We start from the raw sequence: 17,075 nt of genomic DNA, 5'->3' as shown, positions 1-17,075 counted from the left end.
AAGATACCAACCAATTTGCAATAAGTATTTGTGCAAATTTAGCTTCCCCATATAAAATTTTGTTTTTCCATGTACATTTATTACTATCTCTCTCTAGTACGGAGTACTTTTTTATAAACCCTCTGTAAATTCATCTTTCCAATGTATTTTAACTTTTTTTTGTTTAATTTTATTAATACCCGCGAAATCAACCAAAATAGGTCGTTCTTTCGGGATGGATGGAGGACTTGACAAGGGAACAGTCCCACACTCCCACTGTTTTAGATCAACTCTGTATTTTATCTGGGCAGTGACAAAACCATCATTAACTAGAGCCTTTTTGGTCTTTCTCGACCCACCGCAACATCCAGAGTTTACCATAATCCATTTTCTCTCTCTTCTCAAACCTTACTTCGTCTCTAATGGCGTCTCTTCACTCCATGGTCGTCGCTCCTCCAATCGAACCCTTTACCATTCCCAGGACTCCATTCAAAACTTCCCCTTCTTCTCTATCTCTTTTACTTTCCCCATCTTCCAATTTCAAAAACCCCAATCTCTGTTGCTTCTCTTCTCCAACTAGACTCGCTCATTCCGGTAATTTTTCAATTTATTCAACCTAATTTCTTTGTGATTTCGTAATTTGCTATGATTATCAATTTATTGTCTTAAAATCTGCTCGCAATTAGGATTTCTCTTGATTAATGTAGGTTTCAATTGCAAGATATTCGGCAATTTTATAAATGTCTTATTGTTTATGAAATTTGAATTTGTTAAATTTCGCCATTTGATCGATTAATTACTAGGAAGTTCTAGTTAGGTTATGATGATACTCAAGTAACTTGATTTGTAATTAGAGAATCTAATTCTTAACTAGTAATATACAAGTATCTTATTTGTAAAACTCTATACTAGTAATCTGCATGATTTTTAAGGGTTCTGCCAATAAATGTGAGGAATGATGAAGTTTTTTTTTAATTCCACTTAACAACTTGTGGCTTTAATATCAATAGCTTGGTAGTTTTGGTCGTCATTGTCGGGTCATTTTTTCATCGATTACCTAGGCATATTGCTGGTGTGATCGGAGGACGAAGTGCTCCATGTATTATGGTGGTGTGGATTGTATTAGCATTTTTATTTCAATTCACCACTAATTAGATTAATTTGGTAGCTTGAGGAATATAACCTTTATGTGATGAGCTTTTGAACTGAAGTGATAATGGCTGTGATTTTAATTAGGAAAGGAAACCGGGTGATTACCAAAATTGTCTTCTCGGGTGAATGAATATGACTTTGAGTCAGTAATAATATGATCAAACCTTAAGATGAAATTGTTCCGCTATTCTATTCCAAGAAAACACTTTGGCTTTGAGTTCAATATTGATTGTACTTGTGCATATTGCTTAGAATCAAATTGAAAGTGTAGAGGATGTTTGACAGTACTTGTTTGATGAAGCTACCCTCCTTACTTCACTGGTTGTTACATGGCCTTTTTTTTTTTTTTTAATTTTTTTTTTTCTATTGTGTGTGATATGTTATCGGTTGCTTGGTTAATCAGTAGTTGATGTTTCTAGCCCCTTCAATTACTCTGGAATTCAGTGATGGTATATGATCCACTCTCTCTGTAGATTTACTTATGAGGATTGGATTGGTAGGTTTTTGTATCACATTAACATATTGAAATTTTGAGGAATGTAACCTCTTTGTGAGGAGGTTTGGAAATTGGATCTGAAGTAATTCTAGGTTCACAGCTGGGAGTCTGATATTAATTCTGGCAATACATTTTTTATAAAAGACTATACCTGCTGAGTGCTGAAAGATAGCTCAGTAGTCTGTGGACATTGAAGACCGGGTGTAGATAATGTTTTTCAGTACCTGTTTTAGCCTTTTTAGATATTTTAAGTAGCTTCCATAGAGAATGTATGCTTCAAGTTTCTAGAAGGTGCCCTTGAAGAGAAAATTCTGCATATGTTTTAGAAAGGTTGTGCGTTTATACAGATTCACATAAATAGATTCAATTTGGCAGCAAAAGAGAAGGAATCTTGAAAGAGAAGTATCTGATTTAAGAGTGAAGCATCTTGTAGGAGATCCTGAATTATTTTTTGTTTTTTTTTTGTTTTTTTTTTTTTTGGTAACATCTATAGTTTGGTGATGAGGACTAAGATAGAAATAAATTGACAAGAATGTATTAATGTGTTTTTATGTTGTCTCCCCATGATAGAGCCGCTAGTTAGAAGAGTCATTAGTTAAAAGTCATCTGTGATTTAATTATGAAACCTGCTACAGTAGAGCATTTTTTATTTGTATATACTTCGTATCAAATTATTACATGTACGCTGTTCTTGTTGTTTGTAACCAATATGTTTAATTGCTACAACTGTGCAACCTACATTATAATATCTGTAATTCTGTATGCAAAGAAACTTACACAGAGAAATTATAATAATAAATGAGCAGCCCATGATATAATTAAAGACAAAAGGGAAAGTATCATAAAGGCTTCTAACTTTGCTGATAACTATACAGTCAATTTTTTGTAGACTACTGATAATAATGTGCAGGGATTTTGAATTAATACCACTGTGATGGATGTTCTCAGTTAAGGTTAAGGCTCAAGAATCTGAAGTCAATGTTGCTGTGGACGCCTTTACTCAATTCAAACATTTGCTTCTGCCCATCACTGATAGAAATCCGTATCTCTCAGAGGGAACAAGACAGGTATCATAATAAGCCAGTGACTCTAGAGATATAGGTCATGTTATATTTTATCCACTATGGCAATCTTCTAACCTTGTAGTGTAATATTAATGAATGAATATTTCATGATAAATGTTTTGATGGCATCATTTTATATGTTTAGTAATATAGAGCAATTACATTCATGATAAATGTTTTGATGGCATCTTAATATATTTTTCATGATCCATGATTTGAGAAATTTCTCCTGAATCCTCTCTCCTTATAACTGCGCAACTTGTCTCTCACATAAATAATACTTATCTTGATTACATGGATGCATGAGCTATATCCTTATACAATTTATGCCATTAGAACGTTTTTTTTTTACCTACAGCTTAATTTACACTCAAAGTAATATTTATTCTGTTCATAATATGGAAAGTTTGACTTGTGTCATTTTCCTACATCCGTCAATCAATTTATTGCCAGGCTGCTGCAACTACTGCTGCTTTGGCAAAAAAGTATGGAGCAGACATAACAGTTGTAGGTATGTATTCTGACCATACCTTTGCTCAATATATATATATGCTGCATTATAGAATCAAAACTTGGGACTCTGCTACTCTAAAAATATGGTAAGGCAGTAAAGCTGCATATTTTACACCTCCACTTAAATGAACTTGATGCGAAGTTGTCACTTATGAATTGTGCTGGTGGTGGTGGTGGTGTTTTATGCAATTGTAATACTTAATAATGTATGGCTGAGCTGTAGTAACAATTTTCTTCATCAAAGGCTTTTTCTAGTGCTAGATTACTGGCTATTAGAACTTTATGCTCATTGCAGTTATTGATGACAAGTCGAAAGAGTCGCATCCTGAGCATGAAACGCAGTTGGGCAGCATTCGCTGGCATTTATCTGAAGGTATGCAGATCTATCCTTCCTCCCTTTGCTCAATACCCATCCCACACTTTGCTTGTCTTTTCTACTGTGGTTGCTCAAATTGAGGTTAGGTGGATGAAGAATAAAACCATTCATTCTATGCATGTTTGATCTGGGTTAAACTTGGACTTAGGGATAAGAATGAGGGCCTGATTTGAATCTGGAGGGCTGAAATTTGTTTTTATTTTTTTTTTCTTTCCCCCTAGTGATTCCATCTTTTTGGGATATTATTATTTGAAATGTCAAGTGTTGCTTGCTCTCTAGGTTTTAAATCCAATTGAAGAGTCTAAGCATTGTAGTTTGTTTCACTACTTGAGCACATGTTATTGCTAGATATAATCATGTATTTGATCCAGCAAGTCCCTTGCATTATGTTTTTTATGTAGAGACAAGCTATTTATACTTCGCTTATCATTATCCAAACCAACCATTACTAAAGGCAGGGGTCATCAATCTGTGGATGTTCTGCCAGTGCTAGCTGAATCAGACATCCATGTCATATGTGCACCCTTCTTATTGTTTTTAGTTATTGAGTTTTTTCAATTCAATGACAGGTGGGTTTCAGGAATTTAAATTGCTAGAGAAACTCGGGGAAGGAAGTAAACCTACAGCCATAATTGGGGAAGTTGCTGATGATCTGAGTTTAGATTTGGTTGTTTTAAGCATGGAAGCAATACATTCCAAGCATGTTGATGCAAATCTCCTGGCAGAGTTTATTCCCTGCCCCGTCTTACTATTGCCCTTGTAAGATAGCTCAATTTGACGACCCTTCTCAAAGCGCCTCTGGTAATCTTGTTTTATCAATCTGATTTGTCTATTGATTCCTTCTTTTGGTTTGGGATTTTCTTGTGGTATCACTTTGAATTAAGAAAATGTAGTTGAAGTTTATTGTTGTACAGAAATTTGTGTTCTTCTCAACTTAGCAAGTTGATTAATCTATGGTACTTATCAGAATGATCATCCCGTCCCCGTAAAAAAAATATCATTCTGTCTACATGTAATTGCAGCTCTAATTACATTGAGCAAAACATGTTCCATGTTTGTGAAAAATATGTGCTCAAATTGGTCCCATAATGTAGGGAGAAACATCGCTATCCGAGGGCCACGGGTTAGTCACATAATTTTGCTTGATTAGAGTGACGACAATAGAGGCTCGAAAATACTCATTAGCTCATGTTTCATGAAATGTGATGGTAACACTAATTAATTGTAATTAATTAATAGGTTAGGTACATTAAATCCCCAAGGAAAAAGAGAGCAAAGGAAAGGGTTAATGGTAAGTTATTCACTGGGTACAGCTAATAATGACACGACTTTCTCGTGGAAACTCTTATTTTCTGCACATTTGGTGATTGATTTGCTGCTGCTTAAGTTAGGTGAAATTTCTAACGTTGCATCAATTTCAGTGAAAGGGTTTTAGTGTTTTACCATGCACTAAAATAGTCACACCCTTTTTTCTTCCTTAATTCCTCTGGTAGAATACCCATTTTATCCCAATTTAGACTATTTTTCATTCCTTAATTATTTCACCCCCAACAGAATATATTCCTTCCTAAGAATTTAGGCCGGTGTTGCTGAGATCTTATTCATATGAATCACATCTGCTCTCGTATACCTTATCGTATTCTAGCTGCTACTTATTTACGTTATCTAAGAACCCATTGCAAATTATTATATGTGCTCATGGTTAGATCTAACCAGGCCAAAGTTCGAGAATTTACAAGAGAATTGACTCGTGTTTTTTTTTATTATGATTATTTTGTACTTTGTATTAGTATTGATTTTACGTTAATTTTGAATATTTTTAGCACAATTTAAAATCAACCCGAAATCCTAATTTAAACCATTGACCCAATTGCCACCCCCACATAAGGTATCATTCGGGGAAAAAAGTGCAAAATTCTGGCGAATAGTAATGTATATTTCCTAGATTTTGATACCCTTTTTCTTGTTGGCTTTAATATTGTACCTAAGCCACACAGGGCTCTTTCCTCTTCCTCACCTTCTCAAAAAGGGAGAGAATTCATCTTTATTCCTCATTGAAAGGAATAATTTAGCTTCTTGTGTAAAGCATCCACATAAATAAAATGATAAAAGAAAGGTTTATTGGATCCATCTCCATACCAAACATAGAATAGATCAAGGGGACAAAGAACCCATTTTATTACACGGAAAAAAAAAGAAGAATCTCTATAAATTTTATCGCTTAATAAGTGGGAGGGAATTTAAGGGCACCATGAGAGTGAAAAAGACCATCAAATATTACTCTTATCAATCTTTTTTTTTTTTTTTTTTTTTTTGAAATAACTCATATCAATCATTTAAATATTTCTAATCTTATCTTAATATTAACATTATTAGATTCATCACACATTATATGCTTACAATTAAACTTTATTTGATGATGCATTAATATTAGTAACCTTCTTATCAAAAAAAGAGAGTGAGAAATTAAAGAGAAAACAATGTGAATTGATTTATTATTTATTCATTGTTGATAATTGGCTGTAGATATATACAACTATACAAGTATGTTGTTATAGAGACCTTATCACCATATTGGTTGTTTCAAGTTGCCTCAAAAAGGAAAAGGAAAAAAAAAAACCATTGACCCCTGATATATAATTTTTTTATATACATTAGTCAATGCACCCAATATTACACTTTTCTGTCCTATATGTTGACATATTGTTATGAAAGTGTGTACACAATTTTTGATTCCAATAATTGATTAATGATATTAGGAAGTTCAATACAAGCCATTAACGAATACTAAGCCTTAGAGGGTCACAATAACAAAAATCTCTTTGATCATTTATGGACGCTAGATTAATTGTTTAAATTAAGGTTTTGATATGAACTGGGCAAAAGCTGAATTGACATGAGGGTCAATTACATATGAAGCTCAACACAAAATTGTATGACTTGACATAAACCTATCATAAATCTGACACGACACGACACAACATATCGGCATGTGAGACATGTTGGTCGACCATGGACTGTGCACGAACATCTTTTAGAATTGGCATGAGCCTAACAATATGACTGCATGTCGACCCGCTTATTTTACGATTTTTACAAAAGTATAAATTATAGTAAAAGTTATCCGTTAGTATAACATGACATAACATATAAATCGGACCATGGATGAGATTACATGAAGTATTGGGACAAGGCAAATACAAAGTGACATTAACACAATACACGACACATGAGTTTGCATGAGCTTTAACATGAATTCTAAAGATTATCAAAAAAAATCAAATCATCGAATCAATATAATAATATTTAATAAAAAATAATTTCAATTCAATAGAAAAAAAAAATCAGTTCATTAAAAAAAGAACCGCACGAAATGGTCGCCTATTACACGGCTCACTAACTCTGCCTGGCTTAACAAAAATAATTCAGTAAAAGTCAGTTTATTTAAAGAACAAATATAATAGAGAAACAATAAAAAATAATGTTCAGCAATAAAATTGTAAAATAATTTCAATTTAGTAAACATAATTTCAATTCAACAAACAATGACTGTAAAGAACAAATATAATAGAGAATCAGTAAAAAAAAAAAAAAAAGTTTTATTTGTTTATTGAGTTAGGCCATGTTCTCTTCACCTTAAAAAATAATATTAAGTAAAATTAATTTCAGTTCATTAAAAATAAGTTAAGTTCAGTTCAGTAAAATTCAGTTTTTTTAAAGAAGAATTGTAATAGAAAATCAGTAAAAATAATTTCAGTTCAGTAAAAAAATTTTAAGTTCAGCAAATATAATTTTGTTTCAGTAAAAATAATTTCGGTTTAGCAAAAATAAGGTGAAGAGAACGGGACCTTATAATTGCTTTCAAGTGATGTGAACAAAAAGGTTGACTTAGATATAAATAGCATTAATGGTAGCAAACTAATAAAACCAAAATCTTGAATTTTAGAAAGAACAATAAAAACAATGACCTCTATAGGAAAAATATCATCTAGAGTTTAATTACAGTCTATAATTTTTTGAAACAATATTTTGAGTTATCTTTTTGTCATCAAGCAAATTAACTTGATTCTATATTATAGTATCAATGTCAATAACCATGAGTGGGAGATAACTCAAGTTGTTAGAGCTCATCTTTTGGTTATCACCCGTCCATGTGGCTCTCTAAAGAAAAAGAAAATAACATCAATACCATAGATCATCAACTAATAATTACAACAATAATCGATCAAATATATATAATAAAAGATGAAGGATGTATTGTATATTGACAATCGATATAGTTGTGAGAGTGAGAGATAGCTCAAGTGGTTAGATTTTCCTTCCGGTTCCATAAAATCATATGCACGATTCTCACCCCCGCCCTCGTGGCTCTCTAAACACCAAAAAAAAAAAAAAAAAACAATCGATATACTTGTGGGGGGCATTAAAAAGGAAAAAATGTAAACAAATGTTAATTGGTATAATACTATATGTTTGCACACTTGTTTAAAAAGAGGTCATCATACACTATTGATAAATAGTTTGCTTAAACTTATATGGATGTTTGGCGAATTCTTTAAAAAGACGACAAAAACAAATATCCTTTATTATTGGAAATTTAAGCAATATATCCTTTGTAAAATAGATTTAAATTTTATCTCCAAAATTTATGTAAAAAAGAAATTAGAATAGAAAAAAAATAATAGAATCAAGAGATCATAATAAATATACAAAATTTTATATAAATAAAATAACAATACATTGCACGAGTCTTGATATAGTATAGTACGAGCATAGAAATTAAATATTTTGGAAAATGGAAACAAAATATTCATTAAAAAAGAAATAAATTATACGGAGTAAATTATTAGCATAAGTTATTTCCACATTTTCTGTTAGTTTTTTATTGGGTAAATTTTTTTTTTAAAGACAATTTTTTAGTTTTTCGGGTAATTAAATGTGAATAAAAAAGATAACAATAAACCAATAAAAAGATGTATTTTAACCTAGTACTCCTTGCCTCTTTGGAATTCCTAAGCTACAAAATACACAAGGAAACACGAGGGTAATTTCGTAAAAAAAGAAACTTAAAAAAAAAAAAAAAAACCAGAGCACAAATACCCCAACCTAAAAAAAGAAGAGAGAGAGTGAGTAGAGAAGAAGATCCCCTCCCTCTTGTTCTTCGTGTTTAGAGAGAGAAACCAAAACCTAGAGAGAGAAACCACCCACAACAAGAAAAGGAATTTGCTTTTCTTCCTTCTTCTACCTTCCATTCGATCCCTCATTCAATCTTTACATCTTTCCCTAAAAAAATTTAATTTTATAAACCCTAATTTTAATTTTTCCCCAATTTCATACCAAATTTTTATTTTTATTTTTTTGATCGTTTAAGTTAACTCGTTGGCATACACCGAGTGATACCAATACCCAGAAAAACCAAAAAAAAAAAACCCTAATTTGGAATTTTCTTCATTTTGATGGCAGCGACAGCTAACAGCAATCCTTCTCCTTCTCTCTCCTCTTCCTCCTCTTCCGCCGCCGCCGTTGGCGCGACTCCGTGGTCTGGTCGACGACCGGAATCTGAGTCAACCGGAGCTCCAAAGTCGCCGCCGGCAACAGGTGAGAGGAGCTTTTCACCGGCACCAGAGATTCCGGCGGAGAACGCCGAGAATGGGGGCAATGCGGGTGGTAAGAAGCCCGCTTGGAATAAGAAACCGTCTAATGGACCCGTTGAGAATGGTGGGCCTGGCCCAGTTGTGATGGGCTCTCCAGCTTGGCCCACTATTCTTGAGACTAAAAACAAAGTTCCTTCCAAGCTTTCTTCCTCCGATTCGTCTAAAAGTCTCCCTGATTCTGGATCGGTTTCTTCTCCTCAGGTTTGCTTTACCCTAATTTGTTTGATTATTTTTTAATCTTTTTGAGTAATTTGTTTGTTTCTTAGATCATGGCATCTAAGAAATTATGATTTTTTATTTGTTTTAATCTGTTGTGCAAATTATAAATTCGGCTGATTTTATTAGGTAAAAATTGGGGCTTAGTATTGTTTTGATAAAATAAATTATTGATATTTTAAGTGATGTTTGATGCTGCATTGGTTTTGTTAAATAAAGTAGTTTTATTGGCTAAAAGGATCCGAGGGAACACGTTGTTTTATAATTTTATATATATATTTGTATAAATATCATATATTTTATTATTATTATTCAAATTTGGGTTTATTGATGGAATTGTTTGTTCCATGTTATGGTGTGGAGGATGTAATTGGGTATTTGAAGTGATCGTGATATATTGGGATTTTAGAGCAGAGGGGCTGAAATAATGCTATCGGTTTATATATCGAGTTATTAATATTGTTGTGTGTTAATTGTGTATTGTACTTTGCATTGGTTGGAAAGTGTGAATGATGTGAGAAGGAAACATTTGGGGTTGTTTTATTTGCCTCTTCTGTGACAATATTGGTCAATTTCTCTCCTGATAACCTGTATATGTTTCACTTGAAGATAATAGTTTGATTTGTCAGCTATCATCATTATTTGTGTATGTTGTGGTTGTGATGGTTTGGTTTGCTCTAGGTAATTGCATCTGAATCATCATCATTGTCAATAGCACCACCAGTACAGTCGTTGCCGCAATCTTCATCAGCTTCTCCAAAGCCTACTACTAGTAGTTTGAGCCATAACTCTATGTCAAACCATGGACGTCCAGCACGCCAAAAATCAATGAAGCGGGATGGTGGGGGTAACTCACAAGCTAATGGCGGTTTTTCTCATCAGCCTTCATCTGCTGTGGAAGGTTCACACAATCATAATCATAACTCCTCAAAACCTACTTCTGTTGGTTCTTCTGACGGTTCTGGCAGAGACAACATTCAAAACCATGGTCATCGAGAGCCAGGATCACGGAATGTTAGTGGGGATCATCCTCAGCCGCGCAACTCATACAGGAGGGGGAGTGGTGGGTCCCATTCACGAGGAGATGGGTCACATCAGAATTATGGGGGGAGACGCGGTGATCAGGATCGTGGGAATCATGATTGGAATCAGCAGAGGAGTTTTAATGGGAGGGATTCTACCATGCAACCAAGAGTCTCTCCTAGAAATTATGTGAGACCCCAGCCTGTTCCTACTCCTTATGTTCACCCTCCTATGCGATCTTTTATGGGCCCTATGGGGGTGCCTGGTAAGTTTTCATAATTGCTAGCTGACGGAATGCTGTTGTATGGGTACATATCTAATTTATTTGAATGTTTCAGATATGCCTATGTATTATATTCCTGGTGTGCCTTTTGTTGCACCTCCACCTGTGTATATTCAGCCTGCTCAAGATCCTCAGTTGCATACTAGGATAGTGAATCAGATAGATTATTACTTCAGGTACTTATTTAGGGCTTCCTCTTTTCCGTACAGGGTTTTTCTGAACCAATTGATGATGTGATCATTTTTCTAATCATTTGGAGTTATTTGTTTTGTTTTGACAGCAATGAGAATTTAATCAAAGACACATTTCTGCGGAAACAAATGGATTCACAGGGTTGGGTTAATGTTAGATTGATTGCGGGTTTTAAAAAAGTAAGTTCTCGTTCTGATGCAAGTTTTATTTAGATTTTCTTCTTGCCTTATAATTTGATTCATTTGCCTGCTGATTGTAAATGAAGTTTCGTGACAAAGATTTGCTCTTATCTTTATTTGGTTCTTCTTAATGCCCAGTGCCCACTGTTCAATTGGCATCTTGTGCCCTTCTGTTCTAAAAATAAATTGATCTTAAAATGTTCTGGGTACTGGGTAACTCTGTCGAGCTATATACATTGTATTATACTCTGGTAGTAACTTTAGTTCTGGCATTCTTTCTTTACCATAAATTCTTACTACACTCATCTTAATTTCTCAATGATTAATGTTGCTCTATTCCATGCTCTGTGTACTTGGGTCAATCTTTAAGAGCGTCTTCTTTTGTCTGTATTTTCCTGTACATTGCTCTTTGCTGGTACTTTGAATGTTTACGACTTTGCTCAGAACTGAATTTGGGGTGTTTTTTTTTTTATTTTTTTATTTTTTTAAATTTTTAATTTAATGTTAACAGTGGGAGCGTTGAATGTGTTATGTTATCTAACCAGTAAAGTCGATGGTTCTGAATATTTTGTAAGCTCCTCCATGATGTATTATTGCAACTTTATCTCATGTAGTCTATCTAACCTGCTGAATCTTGTTCAATTTCTTGACCTTAATGAGCTTTTCTGCTTGAAATATTACATCTCCGTTTTATTGCAATCTAGAGTGCTCTGTTTTGCTACCTAAATAATGTATCTTATAACATTGCTTGCAACTTGCTCTTCTTTTATGTGGATCTGTCTCACATGTGTTTTGAATCTGGGGATGTTTACAAGTGGCTTGTTAATCATCCCATGTTTATTCATGTTGTAGTACCCACACTCCTAGTTTTGATGCAAGAGTGATGCAGCATAACATATATCATGATATCTAAGTGTGATATCTGTCCTAAAGTTAACTTTTCGGTTGAATTTGCATGAGTTCAAAATATAGCTGAATATTATTAAAATAATGCGAAACAAATGGTTAGAAAGAGTAAGATGAAGTGTTATGAAAGAAAGAAAATGTGGATTAGGTTTACCGACTAAATAACGTTTCTAGTCTGGCTAAAGCGTAAATTTTGCTCATTGATGTCATTGTAGAGGATAGTAAATGTGAAGTCACAAGCATTGATCGTAAAGTATAAGCTCGAGAGGGAACTTGACGATTTAAGTTAACGGCTATCTGAGTTATAGGGTGCCGTGACATCTAGAGATTGCTATAAATCTACAGGCTTTCTGCATATATTTAGTCATTGATTCTTCTCGGGATGATCTTATTTTCATGATAATAAATGTATATTTCCTGCACTGTTTTCCTTTGCGTGATTGCCACTTATTTGTATATCATCATGTTTTAGATTATATACTTGACTACATGGTTTGATTACTTATTTTACTGATTTGTTTGTGTACTTAGGAACTCGCTGCAGTGATTTTGATTTTCTTTCTTTTGACATTGCATTGATATTGATCGATTGATCTTCTAGCTGTACTCGATTTGCCTGAGGGTAGTTTTGTAGATTTCCATGTTTCTAATTAGTTTCAGACCATTTTTGTTACTATTTCCCTATCTTGCAATTGCTTGTTTATGAAATTTGCGTATGTAGTACTTTCTTTCAGAAGATTAAAAGAAAGTTGGTCGGGTTTATGTTGTATCCCAACGGGCAGTAAAAGCATCTTGTTCATTGCATTGTGGGACAACTATCATGGTTGAAGCAGGATATAATAGCTAAATAGAATCCCTCTCTTGGCGGAATATAACTACATCTGCTGTCAGCCTATCAGTGAAAAGAGATCATCATTTCCCTGGGCCCCTCCCCCCAGCCCTCTTCATTCTGGTTTTATATTGCTGATGCCCCTTTTATCTGGCACCCTCCCCCATGTCGGGGCTTTTGTTCTTCCAATTTCATTTTGACCAGCTGTGGAGTTTGGGTTATCTGTTTCCTCTTTTCTTCATTATTTCTTCTATTCTCTTCAGAGCTCTTTTAATACATTGTTATGTTGGCCATATGAGACTAGTGTATGGAAGTGAGTATTGTCAAGAGATGAAGTTCCTTGTTGTGAGTTTTGAGTAACAGGGAAGTAGGATTCCTTTTTTTAACTCTCCAAAGTAGAATGTCGTTGCTGTTTTTATATTACCATGTCAAAGCTATTGCCCTCTTTCCATTTTCACATGTTTGAGCTTAATTTTCCTGATTCTGCACCTTTACTTATATCATCACGAGTATTGGTAATTTTGCATTTCCTTCTAAATCCTTGCATGTCTATAGCTGAAGATTTAGACCTAGGGAATTAGTATTTTTTTTAATTTTTTTTGTATCTGCCTGTGAGTATATATACTCCCTGTTCTCATTTTCCATAATGTAATGTCCTTGACTCATCTTCCTCTGTTTTGAGATTTCCCCAAATTTATTTTCCCATTTCCAGTTGAGGTTTCTTTTTCTCTTTATATCATCATCCTATTTTTTCTCTCGATTCTAATGGTTGCTCTTTCAATTTTACTTAACCCTCTTTTAAATTTTTTATCTCACTTTACAAATTTTTACTGTGCCAAAATTGTATGAGAATATTAAATTGGACCAAGAGAGCATCTTTACACAATTCACAATCATGTAGGCGCAGTATTCTGTTTTGAGTTTTTTATTCTGAAATTTATATGTTCTATGAGCTGTTGCCTGTTGGTATAGAAAAATGGAATTCATGCAAAAATGCTATGCATTTTATTTTTCTCGTGAAATGACCATTGATTCCCTTTTCATCTTACCTTGGTTATTTGAATGTCTTAGCTCTTCAAACTTTATATTACACAGTAGCTCTTTGTCAATGTTATGTTGGAACTTGATTTCAGGTCATGGAGTTGACAGAAAATGTTCAGCAAATACTGGATGCTGTGAGGTCTTCGACTATTGTTGAAGTGCAGGTAGTAGTCATGCCTGCTCAATTGTTTTAATTATTTACCTCCCTATCCTTTTTTACTCTGATGTATAGAGCAAGGTTTTTGAACTTGTTTTGAGTATAAATTTGCTCTTATATTTAATTTTATTTTTTTGTTTTTGTTTGAGTGAAATGAGAGGCATTTGATTGTAAGGGGTAAAGGAGGAATTTTTTTGTAGATGGCTATATGGAATAATCATTTTTGGTTCATTAAGCTGACCCCACTTATGGGATTAAGGCTTTGATTGATTGATTGTTAAATTACGATTGCAGGGTGAAAAAATCAGAAGACGTGATGATTGGGTAAGATGGATTATTCCAACTGTGCAGGATTCAACTGCATCTGGCTCGCAATCTCCCAATTCTCCAACTACTGCTACACTGCCAGCTCATTTTCAAAATCTTAAAGTAGATGAGAAGACCATTGGTGAGAATCATCCTAATGCTCAGCTAGATGTTAACGCTGCTACAATCTTTAGATCATCCTCTGGGAATTTGCATAGCCCGTCAAAGTCTGTTAAGGATGGGGCAAGCTCAAGTGGATGTTGATCACCTGGATCCAGCCTTTATTTCATGCAAGGATCATGCTGATTATATTTGATCCGGAAACACCATGTGGAATGTAGGAACAGGGAATGAATGACCTTGGTGAGTATAATCTGTTTATTCAGGATCATGACTTGCAAATACACCATGTTTTGCAAAGCAGATATATTAAACTATAAAACTCCAAAAAAAAAAAAAAAAAAAAAAAAAACCAAAAAAAAAAAAAAAAAAATAGTAAAAAAGGAAAAAAAATTAGAAAAAACAAAAAGATTGAGAGATACAACTTAAAAGATAAGACTGCGGAAGAAGAATCCTAAAAATTTTGTTTTTGTTTTTTTTTTTCCCCTTCTCTTTGTTTCCCCCCCTTTTGTGTGTATGTAATATCTTGACCTTGTGGCAGGAGTTTATGGGTCTTTTTGTTTTTGGTTTTTTTTGGAATCTGATTATGGTAAAATCAGTTTTGCCTTCATCTGTGTTGATTCTGGTGCATCGGTAATTTGTTTGGGGAATTTTGATTTAATGTCCCTCCTCTGCCCCTCAGCCTGTTTTTATCATAATCTTTGGGGCTATTGAGAAGTGAACTACTGAAATGTCGTCCAATGGATAAGTCTTGTACATTGTTGAGGATGACAAAGGTGGTGAGTTTATCTGAAGCTGCTGATTGTGCATCGCTCCTGCCATTTAACTTTACTCTGGTGTTTGAAAGTCTCTTGTCTCTTATCTATACTGTGTCGTATCTAGTTTATACTGTGCAGTTTTTAACACTGCAAAGACTTGCACTCTCTTGGTGAGAGAAGTGTTCTAGGTTAGAGTTTGGTATGTTCAGAACTTCATTTGAAACTAGATGTTAGTAAACCTATGGATTTGCTGTTGGTATTGACTTGAATTTTTATCTATTATTGATAGATTAGTAGTAAATTTTGAGTGACACCTGCCTTGGTTGAGACCTTATAGGATCTATTGTGGCATCTAAGATCATTGACAGGGACGAGACTCCGTAGTTATCAGGAAATGCGTGCTAATCAACCATCTGGCTGGTTTAATTGATCTTGGGTTACAATTGAATGTGGGATGATAGTCAGACCTCTACTGCCCCCTTAGCCCCTTTCTGACTACGTTGTGTATATTTTTGGTCTACACTGCCAAATTTATCCATTTCCATTCTTAACAACTTTACAACTTACAAGTATTATAAATATTGTTGCGGCCAGTTTAGTTTAATAATTGTCGTTAAAAAGTTTTGGAGCTAGTCACTTGATGTATTACAACCTTAGTTCCAAATTACTTGCCCAATTACCTTAAATGCATTTAAATTGAAGTTTTGCAATTGTTATGGAGTAATTATTAAAATACACGTACACATTAGACCTAATACATTGAGATCACACCTGCAATATTTTCGTAGTCTATAATTTATGCTAGATTATCAGTGGGTTTTGATCAAATTGCTGATTGCAAATGATGACCTAAACTCTATATGCTCTTCACAATATAATTCGTATTTTATCTACCTGCTCCCCTTGCATGTACTTGTACCCGAGGTAAATAGTTTTGGCTGCACCTTACGATATGCAGGCTAAAGTTCAACATGTAAAGGTTTTCGATTTGAGTAACATTGTGCTCCGTATAATTCCTGAAAAAAAAAACAGAGAGCAACTTTCCTTTTTTAAAGTCTTAATCACAAAGTATTTTGCCAAATTTCTCTCTAGTTTTAGCGCTAAGGGCAGTAAAAGGTACCCAATGAAGCACATGAAAAGTGTTGCACACTTTTATTCATTAACATGGGTTATGGGTTATTTTTGTACTAAACACTGTTTTTGATCAGTTAGTGTTGAGCTGTGTTACAATCTGATTCATGGGGTTGTACCACGAATTGTTAACGGCAACCCCACCACTTGATATCGTCCTTTTTTTTTAGTAAAGGTTGATGACAAAGTAACGTTAATCAGTTCATGTCTAAAAAGTTTTATGTAATTGATTTTTAACCTTTTCTTCTCCAGGCTTACTACAACAATGGTAAGCGTCTTTCTATGGAAATCTACTCATGTGTGAGTAAAAAAAAATGAATAGTTATGGTAGGTTAAACTAGAAAGTAGCAAATTTAAAGCTCCAAGCCTCCAATGTTGCTGTATAATTTGCTCTCAGGTTTCCCTCTCCAAAACTAATACATGCTCTTAACATATGTGCTCATTGTTGGTTATTTATTTAGTGGTTTATTGCAAGATACTCCCTCTACTTTTTATAATTGGGGAGTTCTCCTCTAAAACAACCAAGAACATCATTTGTTGGGATAAAGTTGTCTATTAAGTTTCTCTCTTCAAAAATCATTGTCCCGTTTCATTTTGAGTTGTCAATTCGGGTATTCTAGTCGGGTTTGGGTCAGATCAAATTAGGTCTCGGGTTAAATCAGGATCAGGTTATGTCGGGTCAATCTAACTTCAAATCAGG

The 17,075-nt window shown here is 34.0% G+C and overlaps 2 protein-coding genes across 2 annotated transcripts; both read left to right on the top strand.

Annotated features, from left to right (window-relative positions):
- Positions 1-299: 299 nt before the first annotated feature.
- LOC145602316 (uncharacterized) lies at positions 300-4,555 on the top strand. Its single transcript, XM_081658506.1, has 5 exons — positions 300-573; positions 2,576-2,694; positions 3,145-3,202; positions 3,500-3,577; positions 4,150-4,555. Exons 1-5 carry the CDS (start codon positions 402-404, stop codon positions 4,341-4,343), a joined length of 621 nt encoding a protein of 206 aa, XP_081514632.1. The 5' UTR covers positions 300-401; the 3' UTR covers positions 4,344-4,555.
- A 4,128-nt stretch (positions 4,556-8,683) lies between these two features.
- On the top strand, positions 8,684-15,513 carry LOC145601784 (la-related protein 1C-like). Its single transcript, XM_081657857.1, has 6 exons — positions 8,684-9,435; positions 10,132-10,738; positions 10,812-10,932; positions 11,037-11,127; positions 13,996-14,067; positions 14,355-15,513. Exons 1-6 carry the CDS (start codon positions 9,037-9,039, stop codon positions 14,628-14,630), a joined length of 1,566 nt encoding a protein of 521 aa, XP_081513983.1. The 5' UTR covers positions 8,684-9,036; the 3' UTR covers positions 14,631-15,513.
- The last annotated feature ends 1,562 nt before the right edge of the window (positions 15,514-17,075 follow it).

Source organism: Chenopodium album, chromosome 21 (genome assembly GCF_948465745.1).
Source record: "Chenopodium album chromosome 21, dcCheAlbu1.1, whole genome shotgun sequence".
NCBI lineage: Eukaryota > Viridiplantae > Streptophyta > Magnoliopsida > Caryophyllales > Amaranthaceae > Chenopodium > Chenopodium album.
Note: the sequence above shows the minus strand (reverse complement) of the source record. Positions and strands in the feature narration are given on the sequence as shown.